General features: G+C 43.5%; 1 protein-coding gene across 1 annotated transcript in view; it reads right to left on the bottom strand.

Annotated features, from left to right (window-relative positions):
* The window catches only part of IVD (isovaleryl-CoA dehydrogenase), a 47,731-nt gene that overhangs the window by 23,436 nt on the left and 4,556 nt on the right, over positions 1–19,739 (bottom strand). The window contains exons 3-6 of the mRNA XM_066588829.1: positions 19,244–19,295; positions 17,365–17,534; positions 3,416–3,509; positions 353–489 (exon numbers count right to left, since the gene is read on the bottom strand). Coding sequence (XP_066444926.1) covers positions 353–489; positions 3,416–3,509; positions 17,365–17,534; positions 19,244–19,295 — 453 coding nt within the window. The remainder of the gene's footprint in view (positions 1–352; positions 490–3,415; positions 3,510–17,364; positions 17,535–19,243; positions 19,296–19,739) is intronic.

Here is a 19,739-nt window from a genome sequence, read left to right as displayed (position 1 = left end):
TGGTGGTAATATTTAATTATTGTATGGTGGCAATACATATCACTGTATGGAGGTAATATTTAGGCCTGATATTTGCTAACTAGAAATGTACATGAATAATTTTGTTTTGTAAAATTCTACAACGCCCCTGGAAGTACTGGAGTTCAGCTCTGCAGCACTATGTATGCTAATGTAGAGCGTGAATGTGACTGTGTTGTTAATGCAGTATTTTAGTATTTGGGGTCCCATTTCCTCTAAAACCCAACTGCCGAAAAATATATATTATATAGTCGCACATATACAAGCACACTTCTTACAGAACAGTAGACTAATCAGATATAAGACAGTATGGTAACAGCTTCATAATATTCACCTTCTCCACAATAAAGGCAGTAATCCCACGTGACGCCGGTTTAACACTGGTATCGGTCTTTGCATAGACAACCAGCACATCCGCATCAGGCCCATTGGTAATCCAAAACTTGCTGCCATTTAGGACATAGTAATCACCTAAAATCAAAAAAAAAAAAGAAAACAGGCGTTACGGTTTTTACTATGTAGCTTTATATCCAGCAAGATGGTGAAAGCGCCACCTTTATAGGTTAACAAGAAAGATTACAATGCCAGTGAGAGGGGAGCCCCACTGAGGTTCTTTGCATCAACCTGTGTACAGTAAGTGTCTAGGGATATCACCGCAATAGTACAAAAATGTCATTATCTAAGAACAAAGAAGTGTCTGAGGAATGGTCAGTTACCCCAAGGGTGGAATAAAGCCCCCTGTAATGTATTGGCCACTGAGTGGTTGCAGTGTGTTGGATTAGGTGAGCCGTGGGATGATGTATTGAAGGGTGGACAGCCTGTGGATGTTGTGAACTTTTGCAGAAACTAAAGGTAGGAAAAAGCAAGATATTCGCTTCTGTGTGTCGGAGAGGATGGATATTGTTGAGTACATATCGGAAGATGCACAGTAAATACCAAAATGCACTGCAGAAGGTGCAAAAACTGGAAAAGGAGATGTGTGTAGTTCCTTGGTGATAGTGCAATGTCAGAAGAGCTTGCTTGGATAAAGCAGATCAATACAGTACAGTAGCAGAAGAGGCAGTTGTCAGGGTCGCACAATACAAATACCGTAAACGCAAAAGGGAGAGTAAATAATAAAAAGGTTCATACTGTAGTGGCCAAGGCAGGAGTTGATTGAGACCCTAATAAGTGGGATGGAGATATTTGGGACTCTTCCTCAGATGAATCTGAGCATTTCTCGGATTCTGCTGAGGAAGTTGAACATTTGGGAAAAAATTACCTGACAGACCCCCAAATGATTATTATAATCTTTTTATATAGTGAGATAAATTAAACAAATTAATATTTAATTTGTCTCACTAGGTTTTTTTATTTTTCCTTTTCCTCTTGAAGGTAACAGGTGAAACAATAGACAGTGTCTTTCTTAGGCTTATTGCCTGCAGAAAGACTCTTGTTTAAAGGAGATGTCCCGCGCCGAAACGGGTTTTTTTTTTTTTTAAACCCCCCCCCCGTTCGGCGCGAGACAACCCCGATGCAGGGGTTAAAAAAACCACCCGCACAGCGCTTACCTGAATCCCGGCGGTCCGGTGACTTCAATACTTACCGCTGAAGATGGCCGCCGGGATCCTCCGTCTTCGTGGACCGCAGCTCTTCTGTGCGGTCCACTGCCGATTCCAGCCTCCTGATTGGCTGGAATCGGCACGTGACGGGGCGGAGCTACACGGAGCCGCTCTCTGGCACGAGCGGCTCCATAGAAGACTGCTGAAGACCCGGACTGCGCAAGCGCGGCTAATTTGGCCATCGGAGGCCAAAAATTAGTCGGCTCCATGGGAACGAGGACGCTAGCAACGGAGCAGGTAAGTAAAAAACTTTTTATAACTTCTGTATGGCTCATAATTAATGCACAATGTACATTACAAAGTGCATTATTATGGCCATACAGAAGTGTATAGACCCACTTGCTGCCTCGGGACAACCCCTTTAAGGTTTATCTGTACATGTTTAATGTTTGTGGATCCTGGTAACAGGTTTGCACCTACATTTGAGACAATGCAGAGTGTAATACAAATGTATGCAAATATTTGGTTCTTCGTATTTAGGTAAGAGACTTCCCTGCATATTGAACGAATGGATTGAAGACAGGAAAAGTGTGTGTGAGGTGCACATGATTGATGACCGCGTGCTGGCATATTGCCATTTACATGAATTGGATTAATAGTATATCTGTTTGGGTTTTGTTTTGTGGTAAACTATTAAAATTATGTGAATATATTGCATAATAATTTACTTGTGGAAAAGGACAGCTCCAGGAGGCTCATTTACATGCAAATGAAGCTAATAAGCTACTAATGGGCATTAGTGCCCATTACTAGCTTATGCAAAATGATCCCTCAAACTGCCATTCTATCTTTTGAACAAATTTTGAGCGATCACCTTTGCGTGTAAATCGGGCTTTACTCTCTTTAACCCTTTCCAATCCACTGTCTGACGTCTAAAGACATTCTGATTGAAGGCTGTACAGCTCAGATGCCGAAAGATGTCCGCCAGGGTATTCTTACTGTAGATTACTTACCACTCTGTTAGGAGCCTCTCCAGCATGTCACATACCGCAGTACTGGCTCTAGCCAGCAGATGGCTCCATTGTATAATAGCAGAAAGAGAAAGCCCCCTAGGAAACCCGAGTCCAAAATTGGATTGCAAAGTGTTAAAGCGTAATTTTAACTTAAGTCTTGCTCCTTGCAGCAATACACCCTCCCATGTACCTATCGCAGTCAAGGACGCAGTCTGGCTTGGGTGGTCTCTGTACTGGTACCTCGTACTGGGCAAGGGATACTGCTATGGCTGTGTAATATAAGGACATCCCTCTTGATCTTATACTGCACAGTGCGGCATATCAGTCCACATTTGCTGTAACTAGATTGTGCAAATTCGTAGGCTGTCGAAGTTGGCATCCCAGATGGTCCCATACATGTTCTATTGGTGATAAATCTAGCGACGGGGCAGCCACGGAAGTGTGACAATGTTGTGGAGACATTCCTGTGACCCCCTTGTGTGTGCAGCTGAGCATTATCATGTGTTATCCAATGTTTAAATAAACATTTACAAAATTGCGCTTTCTACTGTAGGAACTGGTATAGTTTCCGTTGATTTCCTAGTTCCAGCCACTGGTGACTGCAAAGGTGACCCATGAGAGGATCTGGGAAACAGTGTTCTGGTAATAGATGCAGGTCCCACCTCTGGGATCTATAACTGTCAGATGTTTATGGCATATCCTGTGAAAATGTACGGAAGAGAATTAGGGACTTCATGGTTTACCTGTGCAGTGACCACTATCTCCATAGTTGGCAGTATAAGAGTATACTCAATGTTAATGAGAGAAGAGGAAAACAGAACTCATTAAAACATGAGTACTTACCTTTCTTCTCTGCTTTCAACTTCATCGATACTACGTCAGAACCGGCATTTGCTTCACTCATGGCCAGCGCTCCTATGTGTTCTCCGCTGATTAGCTGATTTAAAAAAAAATTTATAAGAAACATTGTGAAATCGAACATCTGGAATAAACAGACGATAAAAAGGTCAATCATACAGTAGCAGAACAATGTATGATTGTATACTAAGCAGATCGCAACAAAATCCATGTTTAAAAAATAAATATAAAAGTGTGAACAAAAGCTCCACAAAAAGCAGCATAATTAGTGGTTTTCAGTGTTATTTTTCATCATGGCAAATTTTAAAAATTTTTCTTAGTCTAATAAGTCATTTCTACAAAATTCTGTTAGGACAAACTATAAGGGAACGTATCAGCGATATATATATTTTTTTAAACTAATGAAAACCAGATAGTGAAACATTTTATATTTCTACTTGGCTTTCATTCTGTATTTGTAGATTTTTTTCAAAAATTCTATTGTATGTTCGGGATTCCTGTCCAGAGAAGGCCGGTTGCATACAGATGGGTCGGGACATATTCTGCATGCCCTGCAACAGAATCTGGCTCTGTGCCTGGCCGGCGACCCTGTATACCTGGTCTTTTCGGTATTGTGGATGGTCATGTGAGGGGTTAATTCTAGATTTTCCCCTGTCTCAGAATAAATAAGAAAAATACATTTAATTTCTCTTCCAAACTTACTCTTTATCTGTATTTTCTTCCCACTATGTGACCCTGAAACTTGTCTTATCTGTCCTTTCACATGTTGTCCTGTTTTCCTATTCATGTTCCGAGAATCTTATCCAAGGACATATTCTGCTTTGATACAACTGTCACCGAGCATTGATATATTGTTTATGTAGGAGACGTCTTTGAAAGACGTATTGTTCATTAAAATTTCCACATGTCCAGCGACCTCGGGCATGCGCAGTAATTAAAACATTACGTCAGCATATTTCTTCTATAAAGTTCTGTAAGCTCTGTCAAATAAACTACTTCTTTCGCTAACCGCATACCGTGTGGTCATCCATCTAAGTCGTCAATGAGTACTCATGTCTAAGACTAATTCGGAAGCAGACAGCATCAGCTGAACGGTCTGTTTGACCCCCTACAATACTTGGCACTCCAACGAGGGACAGAAGCTAACTCCTTACCTGCAGCCGATACCCGACGACCCTACCTGCCGACCAGCCGGACCAGAGGCCACGGGACCCCAGATCTACAAAACACCGGTGTAAGGTAAGCCCTTGACTTACCACTTCAGCTCTGGGTTCCCCTGACTTCAGTCACGTGTCGACGGGAAGGTGAGTCGCTGCATGTTTATAGGACGCTTCTGCCTGTTATTTACGGTGTTCTTAGTAACCGTGCTAGACGGAAGAACCCTTGTGTGTATATTGCCATGCTGTCTGCTGTAGAAATTATTGCTTTTTGCCGGACTCATAATGTTAGCTGTAATTTGTAATAAGATTACTAAAAGCCGTCCAGCAAGGCAAGCCGTGGTCCTTCCTCTATCCCCGTTAGTAGTAATATAGTCGTAATATATATTGAGAATAAATATCCTGCCCATTGCGGACGTGGCAGAAGGGACTAAAAAGTCCAAAAGTATTTCTGCCAGTTGCGGACTCGCAGAAGAGAAATATCCTGCCAATGCTTGGCAGGAGGGCCCTCAAATATCCTGCCCTGTTGCGGACGTAGGCAGAAGGGACTTAAAAGTCCATAGTATCCTGCCAGTTGCGGACTCGGAAGTAGGGACAATAGTAGTAAATCGAAAGGTAAGTCCATAGTTAGAATGGGGTCTCAGACTTTCCTGACACCCATTGAGATAATAAGATTGGGGGAAGGGAAGGACATCTGTAGGCAAGCCTATAAAATATATAAACAGATAGGTAAAACAGCGGGAACCTTTAACTATGAGTTCTGGCAATAGTACGGGAGAAAGCAAGTTAGCCGTGGGGAGAGAATCTAGCAAGTTGTTGAGAAAAGCAGGTTAGATTTTTGGGAATCTTAGACCAACAAGTTTGGGAAAGATTCAGAGATAGTCAAAGGTTGGATAGAAGTATGTCAGACAGATGAATTAAGGCAAGTATAGATACGGCAGTTATCAGAGAAAGGGAATTCTTTTATAGTTTGTGTTCCTTTGGGACATAAAGCAAGTTCATGCAGAATCTGTGGATAATTATGTGACAAATAACCAATATTGTTTGTCTCGTATGTCTTGATGTCATGTAATCTTATCTTTGTTATATGTCTTAGTCTTCTTTGTCCTTTTTTTTTTTTAATGTGTTTAACTATTCCCCCGCTGTCTGTGTTTGATAGTCTGTGCAGAGAAATATACCTCTTATAATTACTAATGATTAATGTTGTTAGAGTCTGAATGTTCTGGCTGCTTTCCAAAAAGCGGTTTCATAGAGATATAAAATTTAAGGTCATAGAAGAAAGAAAGACGTTGATGTAATAAGAAACTTGTAATGAATTACGTGAATTAATTGTCTTGAAAGTAGAAAATATATAGGGATTTTAAGGTATATTTTTGCTCTTTATGTAAATGTCAGTTCTGTGATTGGTTGGACGTGTGCATGATTGCAAAATGTGTGTTCCTTTTTTTTTTTGGAAAATATCAGTGATGAAGTGGTTGTTGTAGAATCTGGTATACTTCTCTAGTGTTACAAACAGTTAAAGTTTGACTGATTCCAGGGGGAGGTGGGAGTGATTGAATGCATTTGTTTGGGCCTGTGGAGCGAGCGGCAGCAAGGTCTCAGGACTCCTGCAACCGGAACAAGTTTACCTGGTTCTGTGAAGTACCTGACCCATCCACGAGCCGCTCAACAAGAGCATCGGCATCTCCACAGTGCAAGGAGCAGGGAGAGTGGTCGCCGGCCCGGATCGGCCGCGGAGGTGCGTCGGGGCCTAGCGCAGTGGGTGAAGCCGGGGCCTCGATTTTAGAGCCGGAGCTCTAAAAGGGCAGAAAAAGACCTGCTGCACTAACTACCATATTGCTAACCAGAAGCAAGTGCATAGCTGGCCACACATTATACAGTGCCTCAGTTTGCTCCTGCACCCCTCCCCCAGCTGAACAAAATGCTGTAAGAAGACCCCCTCCCAGCAGTGAATAACAACTTCCACGTCCCCAGCCACCCCCCCCCCCCCCACTACTGCCTCACCATCAACAAACCTTATTACCCCTGAACACCCCCCTTTGCAAAAGAGGAATCTGCAGAGAAAGAAGGGCGCAGGGAGAACACTCATTATCACAGGCATTGCCTGAATCTTTACAGGAACTTCCTTGGTGGAGTTCTAAATCATATTTGCGCATAATTGACAGTGACTTTCACCAAGTTTCACCTCAGAGACTATCTAGTAACACAGTAAATCCCAGGGTCACAATGGCCCACTTCTAAAGTGCCTGCTCAAATCAGGAAGGGCACCGCGACAGGATCTTAAACCTACAAAAGACCGCTACTATGGGGAAAACGAGCCGAGACAAAAGCAACGACAGCCTAAGCACTCCTCGTCCTACCAAAGGTCAAACAGACATGCAACGTTTCTTAAAAGAACGCTCTTCCAGATCACCCCACACATCTAGTAAAAAAACGTTGAACATGACAACAACCCATCATAACCTAGAGAGAGGAGGAAGCTTCATCAGAGGGAGAGGAGAGCTAACATGTTTCCAAAAGTTTCATGAGGGATCTGATTATGAAAGCATTACACCCAGTCAGGTCAGATCTCTCTGAAATTAAAGAAGAACTCAAACAAATGGGGAGAAGAGTCGAGGAACTCGAGTCGTCCTCAGCTACCATCATAACACACTCTTCAGAACTGACCGAAGTAATCAAAGATCACCACTCCCAAATGAATCGTATGTTGATTATGCAAGAAGACCTGGAAGACAGAAACAGGCACAGCAACATTAGATTCAAAGGCATCCCAGAAACATGGGCGACAGAAGCCCTCCCAAAGATAGCCACGGAAATATTTACATCACTCTTGGGCCCAGACAGGACAGCCAGTATCTCAATTGAACGCATCCACAGAGCACTGAGACCACCCCCAGCCCCCTCAGAACCACCAAGGGACTTGATTTGTAAACTTCTGACTTTCCCGGATGCCAGAGCTATTCTAGATGCAGCCAGAAGCAAAAAAGACATACATTATGTTGGCGTGGCTATTCAACTCTTCCAGGATTTAGCTCCAACAACCCTGGTCAAACGCCGGATGCTAAAATCACTGCTGGAAGCCCTAAGAGCAGAGGACATCAAATATACCTGGCTTTTTCCATTCGGCACAGGAATTTTCATCAACGGCAAACGAATTAACATCCATTCACCAGATTAACTTGACAAATGCTGGCGCCAACTCGACATAGAACCCATAGAGCTCCCCCACTGGCTTCCAATTCCAGAACTACCTAAATTCTCACATTTAGCCCCTACAGAAAGCTGGCAGCTTGCAGGCCACACAAAGTCGCCAAGGGGAAAAAAGAAAAAGAGCAAAGATGATATGGCACATGAAGACACCTGAATTGAGATCTGACTACCTCTAGATAGGACCTCCTTGTCGAGTGGATCCATTGTCCACTCTTGCATAACTATGGTTACCTTTCCATTTAATCTTCTCATTAACCTGCATACTTTTTCTCTCTATATGTTTAACCTAACATTTATTCCCTAAAACAAGAACCACCCGGTTGTGGTGCCTGACCGACTAGGCACAAGTTACGTTAAAACTAACCAATAACCTTAGACCCTACAAGTTCAAGGGTCTCTCAGTTACCAGCTCGATTGTGACTAGTGCCCCTTCTGATAGTTGTGACACACACGCTACAATTGACCACATCTGTTACACATCAACAAGTAGATCACTCCCATCTACTGAGTTGAACAGACTTTCCTAGCTTCAACTCTCTTTGTACCCGCAAATACATCTACTTCTTCTCTCCATTCACACCACCTATTTCTGCTTCTCTTTTTCTAACAATTCTCTTTACCTCCCTCATCTGCCCTCCCCTGTTTCATTCCATCTCCTTCTCCTGCGCCGTCGTCATCCGACGCGACGCAGTTGGAGGAAAAAAACACTACCTGTGAATAACCTACATTGCATATTTGTACTACCATCGATACAAGCCTTTCTGACTTTGTGTCCCCTATTACCCCATTAGGACATGACTTCCTCCCCTGGAGCCCGGGGTGGGGTGGGCGCCATCAGGTTCGCGTCTTTCAACGTCCGAGGTCTCAACACGCCAGGTAGCTCAAATCCTGAAAATACAAAAAACAAAAATCCTTCTAATGCAAGAGACACATTTTAAAAAAGATAAGACACCACCCCTACCAGGGGGAACATTCCTGCAAAGCTATTACAATACTCATCCAAGCTCTGCATCAAAGGGAGTCTCTATTTCGTTTCATAAATCTACTCCTTTTACCCTTAAGGCCCAGTACACGGATGGAGAGGGCAGAGTACTCATTATTAAAGGCATATTCAACAATACTAAAATAACTATAGCGAACTTGTACGCACCTAATTCAGACCAAACCGCGTGGCTAATTAAACAATTGGAGGTCATCAAACAATTTGCCGAAGGATATATTATACTGGGCGGAGATCTAAACATTACTGTAAACCCACTATTAGACGCTTCAACGGGTCGGTCCCAGGTCTCGCAACCCAAACTAAAAAGAACAAATCTCTTCAAGAGCTGGGGCTAGTGGATACCTGGAGATCATTACATCCCTCTACCAGGGATTACACTTTTTCACATGTACACTCCTATCAAAGACTGGACTACGTATTTATCTCTTCTGGTCTCCTCCCGTACCTTGGAGAAGCCAAAATAGACCCCATCACTATATCAGACCACGCACCCGTGTATGCAGATATTCACTTAGCTGACGAGACCCCACGCGAGTGGAGATGGCGACTAAATGAGTCTCTGTTAGATTCACCAAAAGAAAGAACCCAGCTGGGTGACCTAATTAAAGAATACTTTACACTAAACTTAAAAGACCATATCAAGGCCCCAATAGTGTGGGAGGCTCACAAGGCGTATGTTAGAGGGCTGTTAATAGCATTAGGTACTAGGATCAAAAAACAGAAACAAAAAGATATAGACAACTATTTATCCCATATAGCAAAGCTAGAGCAACAACCAAACTGGCGCCTTTGAAATCCAACCTGGACGAATTAACAGCCTTGAGACAAAATCTCCGACGATGCTTGAATGAGAAATTTAACAAAAACTACCTTTCTCAAACAATCCTTCTACGCACATGGTAATAGGGGTAGTAAACTCACGACATATATGCTTAAGAAAGTCCTTTCTAGAAATTTCATACAGACAATAAAATTGCGCTCGGGCAAAGAGGTTTCTTCAACTACAGAAATAGCTAAAGAATTCCAAAATTATTACTCAAATCTGTACAATCTTGGAGAAGATGAAGTCCCCCTGTTAGACAGAAAATAGCAGGCCAAGTTGACTCCTTTTTAGAGTCCCTGGAGCTGCCGAAACTAGACAGTTCTGCTTCCAGTCTTCTGCTGGAACCAATCACACCCAAAGAGATAGATGACGCTTTAGATTCTTGCCCGCAGGGGAAAAGCCCTGGACCAGATGGTCTCTCAATAGCATACTACAAAACTTTCAGAGCTCATCTGATCCCCCACCTAACGGAGGTATTTAATGCACTCCTAAAAAGGAGAGGACCTCCCAAAACAGGCACAAGAGGCCCACATAACACTGATCCACAAAGACAATAAAGATCCAAAAATGTGCAGCAATTACAGACCCATTTCACTAATTAATATAGATGTGAAGATCTGGGCTAAACTCCTAGCAAAAAGGATGGAGAACTTTGTCCCCATACTAATAAACCCAGAACAAGCAGGTTTTGTCAAAGGTAGAGAAGGTAAAGACAATTGTATTCGCCTACTACATGCAATAAAATATGCGCAAACCAGAAACATACCGATGGCCCTCGTAAGTACCGACACTGGATTGGACATATATGGAGAGAGTCCTCCATAGACTTAATTTCCCTGGGGCCTTTATCTCAGCGATATTCTCCCTCTACTCCAATCCTCATGCCAGAATAAAAATTAATGACACTCTTTCACCGCCCTTTGATATCCATAACGGTACCCGCCAGGGCTGCCCTTTATCCCCCACCCTATTTATCCTTGCAATGGAACCTCTCCTCCAGTGGGTGAGACAAGACACAATTATTAAAGGCTTGAAGGTTGGTAAGCACATATTATCCTCCGCAGCTTTCGCGGACGATATAATGTTCGTCGTCTCGGATCCAGAGAGAGGAATCCCAAGACTTACTTCTACTCTGAATGAGTTTGGCTCTTTCTCCAACTTTAAAATAAACTTTACTAAATCGACCATTCTCAATATGTCTATCAGGAGAAGAAGTTGCAGTTCATTAAGAGCCAGCTCTCCTTTTACCTGGTCAGATACGACAGTAGAATCCTTAGGCATCAAATTAACTAAAAAAGTGGATAATATCTTCACCTCCAATTTTTTACCCTTAATCTCACAAGTCAAAGACCTGCTCCGATCTTACGATTTACCGGCCCTATCCTGGTTTGGGAGGAAAAATGTATTAAAATCTTACGTACTCCCGATTGTCTTATATAAAATGCGCATGTTACCAATACACCTACCTTTATCATTTTTCAAAGCCCTGCGTTCTGCTTTCTCCGGGTACGTGTGGAGACAAAAGAGACCCAGGCAGGCCTACAGTCTGATGATTAAGAAAAAATTCGAAGGGGGGATTGATATGCCCTGTATACAGGATTTCTATAAAGCAGCACAGCTCAACTACTGGGTGGACTTAAGATCCCCCTCAGGTGACCCATTGCTACGATCTCTAGCTGAGGGTACACATGGCAATTCCCTGGTGGAGGATCTATGGTTTCCCTCTAAAGGTCTCTACAGAGCAAAGAACTTCAACCCTTTGCTCCAAGGCCCTTGCGAGACCTGGGACAGACTCAGCGAATCATTAGCCCCCAAACCATCACCGATGACACCACTCAGAGCACTACGTAAGCTACTTGGCCTACCACATAACACAGGGGTAAGCCAGCTTATGGAAGGGAGCTCGCGACAAGATAATTAGAGACCTCCAAACCCTAGCACATAAACCCCACACAGAAATAATACAAACACTCTTACCCAATCAGAACCACTCTTTCCTACAAGAGAAACACCTCCAGAAACACTCACTGAGTTTCAGACAAAATACAAATCCTCTCGCCCGATGACTCAATTCGAGAAGCTTCTCAGCGCAAGTACTCCCAAGCTACATAGAATCTCCAACTTGAGAAGACATTTTATAGCTCCTCCGACATTCTCCAACCCAGCATTAGTTCATGGGAAAAGGATCTGGGAATTTCCATTTCACCCACTGAAGTAAAACTCATTCTGAAAATGGCCTATGGCCTTTCCCCATGCATACTAATGCAAGAAAGCCACTATAAGCTATTGGTTCGGTGGTATAAAACCCCACAATGGCTTCATGATTACAAACTAGCACCCCACAACAGATGTTGGAGATGCGACTCGGGAGTGGGCTCCTACTCCCATATATGGTGGGAGTGCCCAGTTATCACTCCCTACTGGAAAAAAAGTGGAGAAAACTCTAAGAACTATCCACCCTAACCTAACTAACAGCAGAGATGGTCTTTCTATGGAAACCAAGTTCTAACTTCCACCCTTTAAAAAACAGGCTGACCGCCTTCCTCTTGGACACAGCCAAAGCTCTAATCCCCCTAAACTGGTTACAAAAATCCCCTCCCACAGTTGTACAATGGATGGAAAAAACAGACCTCCTCTGTGATTTAGAAGAGCTCTCGAGTTGGTCAAAAGGATCACATGATAGCTTCCTTCAGACCTGGAGCCCTTGGAGAACACTGAGACAAAGCTCTTAGGCTTCAAAAGGCCCTGAACCAGCAGAGCCACGGGCGCGAGCTGACACTAACTCTGAGATAGGGTACCCACCTAATTATGACCACAGACAAGATTGTTGGAGGGACCTCGGACGTTGGACAGAGGACGCTGAACACAGCCTGAATAGTGGCGCGCATTCGGACTTCGAGACAGGTGAGGACGCTAGCGCATACCTCCAGGGTAAAAATCTCCATCCCCCCACCCCACCCCCCTACATACCATATCCCCCTGACCCCCTGAGCCCTCTACTGCTCAGACCCTCCCACCTCACTGTGTCTTTGCTCTTCTCTAGTTCCTTTTCCCTAAGTGGATGGCTTAAGTTTATAAAGTTTCATCTTGGACAATCTTCTCCATTGGTTTAAGCCTGATTGATACGTGTGAGTTTGTGGGATGTCTTCGAGGTCAGTTTGTTTTGGACCATGGTAGACAAGCTCGCAACAGACAGCACTGTAACCAATTGATTGAAATTAGTACCTCTTTATGTCATGATAATTATTTTGGTTGTGATTTACTCTTGTATTCTCATATCACATGTAATCTCTGTTTAAAAAAACTCTAAGAAATTCAATAAAAATTGATAAAAAAAAAAAAAAAAGAATGCATTTGTTTGCAAGATGAGGACAGTTGCATCATACGCGTTACGTCCTGTGTGAACTCTTACTAACATTTGAATGAGACTTGACCGCATGAAAGTTAATGACCCGTGCTCAGACTGTAATGAATGTAAAATGTGTGATGTAGGCGTTGTGTGCTGATAATTTGGAAGCCTGCCAACAAGCCACAATTATACTGTCTCTGAGAGAATGTTCTGTAGGAGAAACACACAAACGGCCATACCCGTACTTACACCTGGTGCCAGACTCCGCACCTTTCTGGGCCTTGTTTCATACTGCCGCCCATGGATCCACTCTGTTTCCTCTCTTATGCAACTACTCATTTCTCACCCTTTTACACTTTATCCTTTATTATTTTCTGTACTGAATTTTCTGGCCATGTGACAACATTATTGACACAAAAGCACAGAGGACAACCACGGCCACTTGGATACTACTCCATGAGGCTAGATCCAGTGGCTCGAGGAGCTCCCTCATGTGTTTGTGTGGTGGCAGCAGTACAGGCAATGGTTGACAAATCTTTGGAGTTGGTATTGAACTACCCCTAGTGGTCCTCACCCCCCCATGACACCCGGAGCATATACACGCAAGTGCAACCCAAGCACTTATTTCTGGCCCGTCAAATCCAGCTACAATGTGCTCTTGTCATTCTTTTCACTGTTGTTACTACTTTGAACCCGGCTATTCTTCTTCCGATTAAGTACCCTAAGTTCAAAGGGGGGGGGGAGGAGAAGACATAGGTGAGCTAGGTATTGCAGGTCAGCTATTTTTAAATTTTTTTTTTCTTTCTCCCTTTTTGCAACAAGGTTCTGATCTTTTTGAAATAGAATACCAGCCTGATTGTCTAGCAGTAATCGGTGCAAGGCGTTTCAAGAGTGCCAATTCAGCTGGCAGAAACTGAACCGCTTGAGGTAATGTTTAAAGGGTCACGATGCCTCACACGCTTCCTTGTGCTGGAAGGTCCTGAAAGCATATTGGGAACTGACGTGATGGGACCCTTGGGATGTTGTATCAAACTTCACCCGTCCGGTGAGGCTCGTATACACCCCGGGTATGAAAGTCACCCGACCTTCTGTCGGATGGCAGCAGACCAAGCGACACCTCTCCCTGTCCTCACTCTTACGCACACAGAGGAACAAGCTCTTAGCCCCCTTGGTCCGTCAGTGCCCCCTGGCACATGTCCAGGAAGATGCAATTACACACACTGTCTCTTCTTTATGTTAACTTAAAGCCCTTAAGGAATGTGTCTTCCCAGCCAATACCCCTTTTGTTCCCCGTTAAAGAGAAAGAGTTTAAAGGGCCAGCCAGACTGTCAGTATTTGTTTCATTTATTTTCAGAGGAAAGCAGTACTGTTGGACAGTGCTGCCATAAGGGGCACAGAATAGCCCAAAACCAGTTTACCAGATGCATGAAGCTGGTATTAGACGCCTGGCCAATTCCTGAGGGCACCACCCTCTTGTAATATGTTGATGATTTACTTTTTTTTTTTTTATGTACTCCTGACCCAAATAGTTACCTCAATGCATCACTAAGCCTTTTGTGTTTCCTCCATCAAGAATAGAAAAGCTGTAAGTTTACTAATGGAAGCCATCATGTTGCCAGAACAGGTGGCCATAATAAAGGTTACTGAAGCCCCTGTTAACAAATGCATATTTTGAGTTTTTTTTTTTTTAGATGATCCCAGGATGAGGATGGACAACTCCACACTGGATATGCAGTGGTCACACAACAAGATGTCCTAAAAGCAGAATGCCTCCGCATGTCTCAGGACAAGAAGCGGAACTGAAGGCCCTCACTGAGGCGTGTAGAGTGGTAGAAGGTAAGACGGCAAACATTTACACTGACTCCTGGAATGCATTTGGCATAGCTCATGATTACGGCCCAATATGGAAGGCCAGACAGCTTGTTATCTCAGTAGGACAGCCAATTAAGAATGGTGTAGCAGTACAGAGTCTCATGGAAACCCTACTACTACTACCACCTGGCAATGGAGAGTTCACACCGATTTCTACAATGGAGAAGCGAGAGACGACACCCTCGCCGACGGCACAGCAAAGGCAGCGGCCCTCAAGCCATGGAAGAAAGAAGAAAAGATACTGACAGCATGGGACTTTGACGCAAACCTGGACTTTGTAAAGTCTTTAGCATGTCAGTTACAAGCCAGCAAGGAAGAAAAAGACAAATGGACTAAATATGGGAGCAGCAGAAATGGGACAGCGTATGGCGAACAGTCAGCAGAACAGCCTACAGAGGTCCCTGTCCCCCATGATGGCCCAACTGGTACACAGAATCAAAAACAGCAATGACGTCAACACTGAACAAGAATGGGTGACACCTGGGTTCTCTGTAGCTGCTGCATCATTTGTCCAAATTTTGCATGATCTTTGCCGTAAGCAACAGGGCAGAAGTAAATTTGCCACATAACACTTGCCTAGACCACTCTACCCATTTCAGGGATTGCAAATTGACTACACTCAGCTCCCACTTGTTGGGAAGTATGAATATGTGCTTGTTGTTGTTGATTTCTTTTCAGGTTGGAGACCTACCCCGTTACTAAAGTAAATAAGCAGGTAACCGCACAGAAGCTCATGAATGAGGTAATCCGCAGATACAGGGTACTAGAGACAATTGAGAGTGACAGAGGTACACATTTTACAGGTGAAGTGATGCGAGAGGTGATGTCAGCCCTTGGGGTGGAACAAACGTGTCACACCCCATACCACCCGCAGAGTTCCAACAAAGGTAAAAGACTAAATGGTACGCTTAAGTTAAAAGAAGTGTTTGGCTTTATGCCAAGATTGGGGTTCTATCATCCACAGGCCCCACAGCAGGGCTATGACCAGTAGCCGGATATGTAAAGCACCTGTGTGACCAACTAACAGTGACGCAGAATCTAGTCTTTTCTCCCATTCCAGGCCTAGACAACTTAGAGGGATCACACTCTCTGCAACCTGGAGACTGGGTGGTCGTAAAGAGGCTTGTCCGGAAATCTCTAGAGCCCAGACTCGAGGGGCCCTATCGAGTCCTGCTGATCACACCTACTTTGGTAAAGGTTGAAGGAATTGTTGTTTGTTTTGGGACTAATGGGACTTTTCACACCCTACTTTGCCCCCCCCCTCCCCCATGAGAAGGAAAATGAAGGACATTTTGTTTATTGATGGACTTTTGGACTCCTCACTAAGGACATTTTGGACTCCTCACTCCATGCTTCGCCCTTGTGAGAGGGTGCAAAATGACAATGCCCAGAACCACTTTGTTAGACACCACCAAATACTGGTAGATGGACTGAACACCTCACAGGTGAAAGACTGTTGGCCTTGTACACACACCTGGTGCCACTAGTTTTCCTTTCTTGGCTGTTCCTGTTCCGTCGAAAGAACTGCTTGCATGGACAAATGAAAACTCAGAAACCAGAGATAGCTGGTGGGGTAGCACATTTAGTTCTTTGAACCCTGCCAATTGGTTCTCTGGTTTAGGAGGATGGTTCATGGGAATTTTATAAAGTATGCTTCAAGTAGTGATGATTTTGCTCGTCATATATTGCTTTAAAGTTAATCGTTCTTGTACCACACGTTGTAGTAAAAAGGCTTTTGCTAAACTAATAACCCAGATGGACTTTGGGACCATCACATGACGCTAGGGAATCTGGCAGGAGCTGGCACCACTCGGGTGAACGTACCTAGCATGATGGTGGACCCTATGTCCAAATGGGGGAATGTGAGGGGTTAATTCTAGATTTTCCCCTGTCTCAGAATAAATAAGAAAAATACATTTAATTTCTCTTCCAAACTTACTCTTTATCTGTATTTTCTTCCCACTATGTGACCCTGAAACTTGTCTTATCTGTCCTTTCACATGTTGTCCTGTTTTCCTATTCATGTTCCGAGAATCTTATCCAAGGACATATTCTGCTTTGATACAACTGTCACCGAGCATTGATATATTGTTTATGTAGGAGACGTCTTTGAAAGACGTATTGTTCATTAAAATTTCCAGATGTCCAGCGACCTCGGGCATGCGCAGTAATTAAAACATTACGTCAGCAAATTTCTTCTATAAATTCTGTAAGCTCTGTCAAATAAACTACTTCTTCTTTGGCTAACCGCATACCGTATGGTCATCCATCTAAGTCGTCAATGAGTACTCATGTCTAAGACTAATTCGGAAGCAGACAGCATCAGCTGAATGTGGCTTGCCGTCAGTCATGCGCAGTACAGATTTTTTTTTTTAAGGTTTGTCAATGACGCAGGTACCCGCAACCTATCTGTAATGTCAATTGTGGATGGGCTGCAGGTCGGATGGCTTACAATGACTTCAATGTACATATGATAATTTACAAGGCAACAAGTACCAGTCAATAACACTTAGGCAGTACCTTAGGAAGATATTTTTCTTTCTGGGCTTCACTTGCATTCCTCACTAACTGGTTGATACAAAGATTGGAGTGGGCTCCATAGCTCAGGCCAACTGCTGCTGACACACGTGAGATTTCCTCCACTACCAAGACATGCTCCAGGTAACCCATGGCAGATCCCCCATACTCCACTGAAGAAAAATGAGAATATAATTAAATGAGACATATTCACTTTCAGATACCTACATAGTGCTAGCACATTCTGCAGCTACATAAACAGAACGTAGTTATGAGAGTCAGTCGCGGCTCCCATATCTCGTCTCCTATCGCAGTCACTAACATATGCAATTCTGCCTATGTGATAGCCAAACTACCATCTGGTCCAAGAGAAAACAGATGTAATAAGGTGTGTGTAGGCGTGAGGAGATTTGAAGTGCAATGCAATCCTCCTTTGGAAATTTTTGGACTGACGAGGCTACATCAAATGGATGTCCAGGTTTCACAGGTGTGTTGGAGATGTCAGGGCAGTCCTGGAACAATAATACATATTTGGTGGGAATGTCCCGCTGTCAGAAATCTAGGGAGTGGTGTGGAATTGTTGTACAATGCTATGACCAGGTCGGCGATGTCCATAACAGCTGAAATGGCCCTCCTCCTAATGCTGCCAGGATCTACTGCCAAAATTAAGACAGATTTACTGCGTCTGGTTATACTGGCGATAAGGATGTCTGTTCCTGGTTTGTGGTGTTCTGCCTCCCCTCCATCAAGGATCATCTGGACAGAGAAATTGGATATGCTCATGAGGTACAAAGAAGAAGGGTCTGGGGATGAGCAGGAACATGCGAGCAAGGTCATATTTCCTGCCCCCCCCCCCTCCCCTTGTCCCTCCCCCCCTTCCTTTTCTTTTTTGTCTTGTTTTGACATGTTTCTCTGTATTTAGATTTTGGATAATATGAGCGGGAAATATGGGTAAAGGCAGGTATAAGACTGAACACCCGCAATGGGTTTTACTTAAGCCTTGAATGTAAGTTTCCCTCAGACTGATTTATTCACTGTAATGATGTTGTTTATTATTCGAAAATGTTTAATAAAATGATTGAGCATAAAAGGTTTTTTGGGCCAACTGTTTTCACTCATTTAGAAAGGCTGGATTTTTACCCATTTTATATAATATATAGTGAATATTATAAAATATGATTGATATAAGATTTATAGTTTTATACAGTTCACAACAGTGTCTTTTTAGTTCACTATGCCTACCGGTAAGTGGACATCAGCTTCCTGAAGAAGCTTTGTAACTGTACAGCTTACTCGCATGTACAGGAAGAAGACAACTTGACAGAAATTGGTCAAGGAGGCAAACTCAGGATGACACTGGGCCTGTAGTCTCAGTTATCTACAGTGCTTCACGCCTGGACACACACACTCTCCGGGACTTCTGAATTACTCCGGAGGACGACACAACTGTCCTCTGACACTCACTCAGACTTTGTAGAAGGTAGCTCTGCACGGCGGACTCCTCACTTCTCTCTCTCTCCTCAGAAGGCCTGAGGAAACCTTTCCTCCTCTTCCATCACTTCACCACATGAGGGTTAAAAGGTACCCCCCTGCGTCCAGCACTACCACAACCCAATCACTCACATTTATAGGGCACAGACATCACGTGACTAGACAGCTATTGATACATTTCCAGACATATCCTAACCACTTTTAGACATTAACCTCTTGCATGCTGTAGCTGTGCAATATGCATAACAAGAGACAAGACAGTTTGCACAGTGCATCCACATTATAGTTATGACATGTATGACATTTATGGAGGGGCCAGAAACAGGTGTTTCGGGCCACTACATAGTTAATGCAGAATAAGAGCTTATGTTAGTGTGAATTTTGTACTAACCAGGAGCTGTAATACCAAGGACTCCAAGATCCCCAAGCTTCTTATAGAAGTTCTGTGAAGCAAACAAACAGAAATCTGGTCACTATGAGATCACATAATTCAACTGATGGAATTTTTCAAATGAAAAAGGATAAATAAATAACACAAGACTAGCAGATTTATATATACTAGGAGCAGAACTACATAATGAATGAAAAAAATAATAATTCAGGGGACTACGTCTTTAATTCCATACATGCTGTGATCAACATGTAAGGGGCTAACTGTGTTGGTCATAACCCTACCATGTAAACGCACATAGCGACTAAATGAGAGTTGCATGCAGAAAACTGAACAACGTTAATTCTGAACAACTGTCTATTTACTGTGAATGGAGGTGGGCGGCGAAAGAATACTCTCTGGCCCGCTCCATGCCGGCCACTTTTTATCTGTCAACGAAAATCGCTCCTGTGTAACGGCACAGCAGCGAGCATCACTGGGACAACCTGCCGGTCAT

This window comes from Eleutherodactylus coqui, unplaced genomic scaffold (assembly GCF_035609145.1).
Source record: "Eleutherodactylus coqui strain aEleCoq1 unplaced genomic scaffold, aEleCoq1.hap1 HAP1_SCAFFOLD_33, whole genome shotgun sequence".
Lineage (NCBI taxonomy): Eukaryota > Metazoa > Chordata > Amphibia > Anura > Eleutherodactylidae > Eleutherodactylus > Eleutherodactylus coqui.
This window is presented reverse-complemented; position numbering and strand designations above follow the sequence as displayed.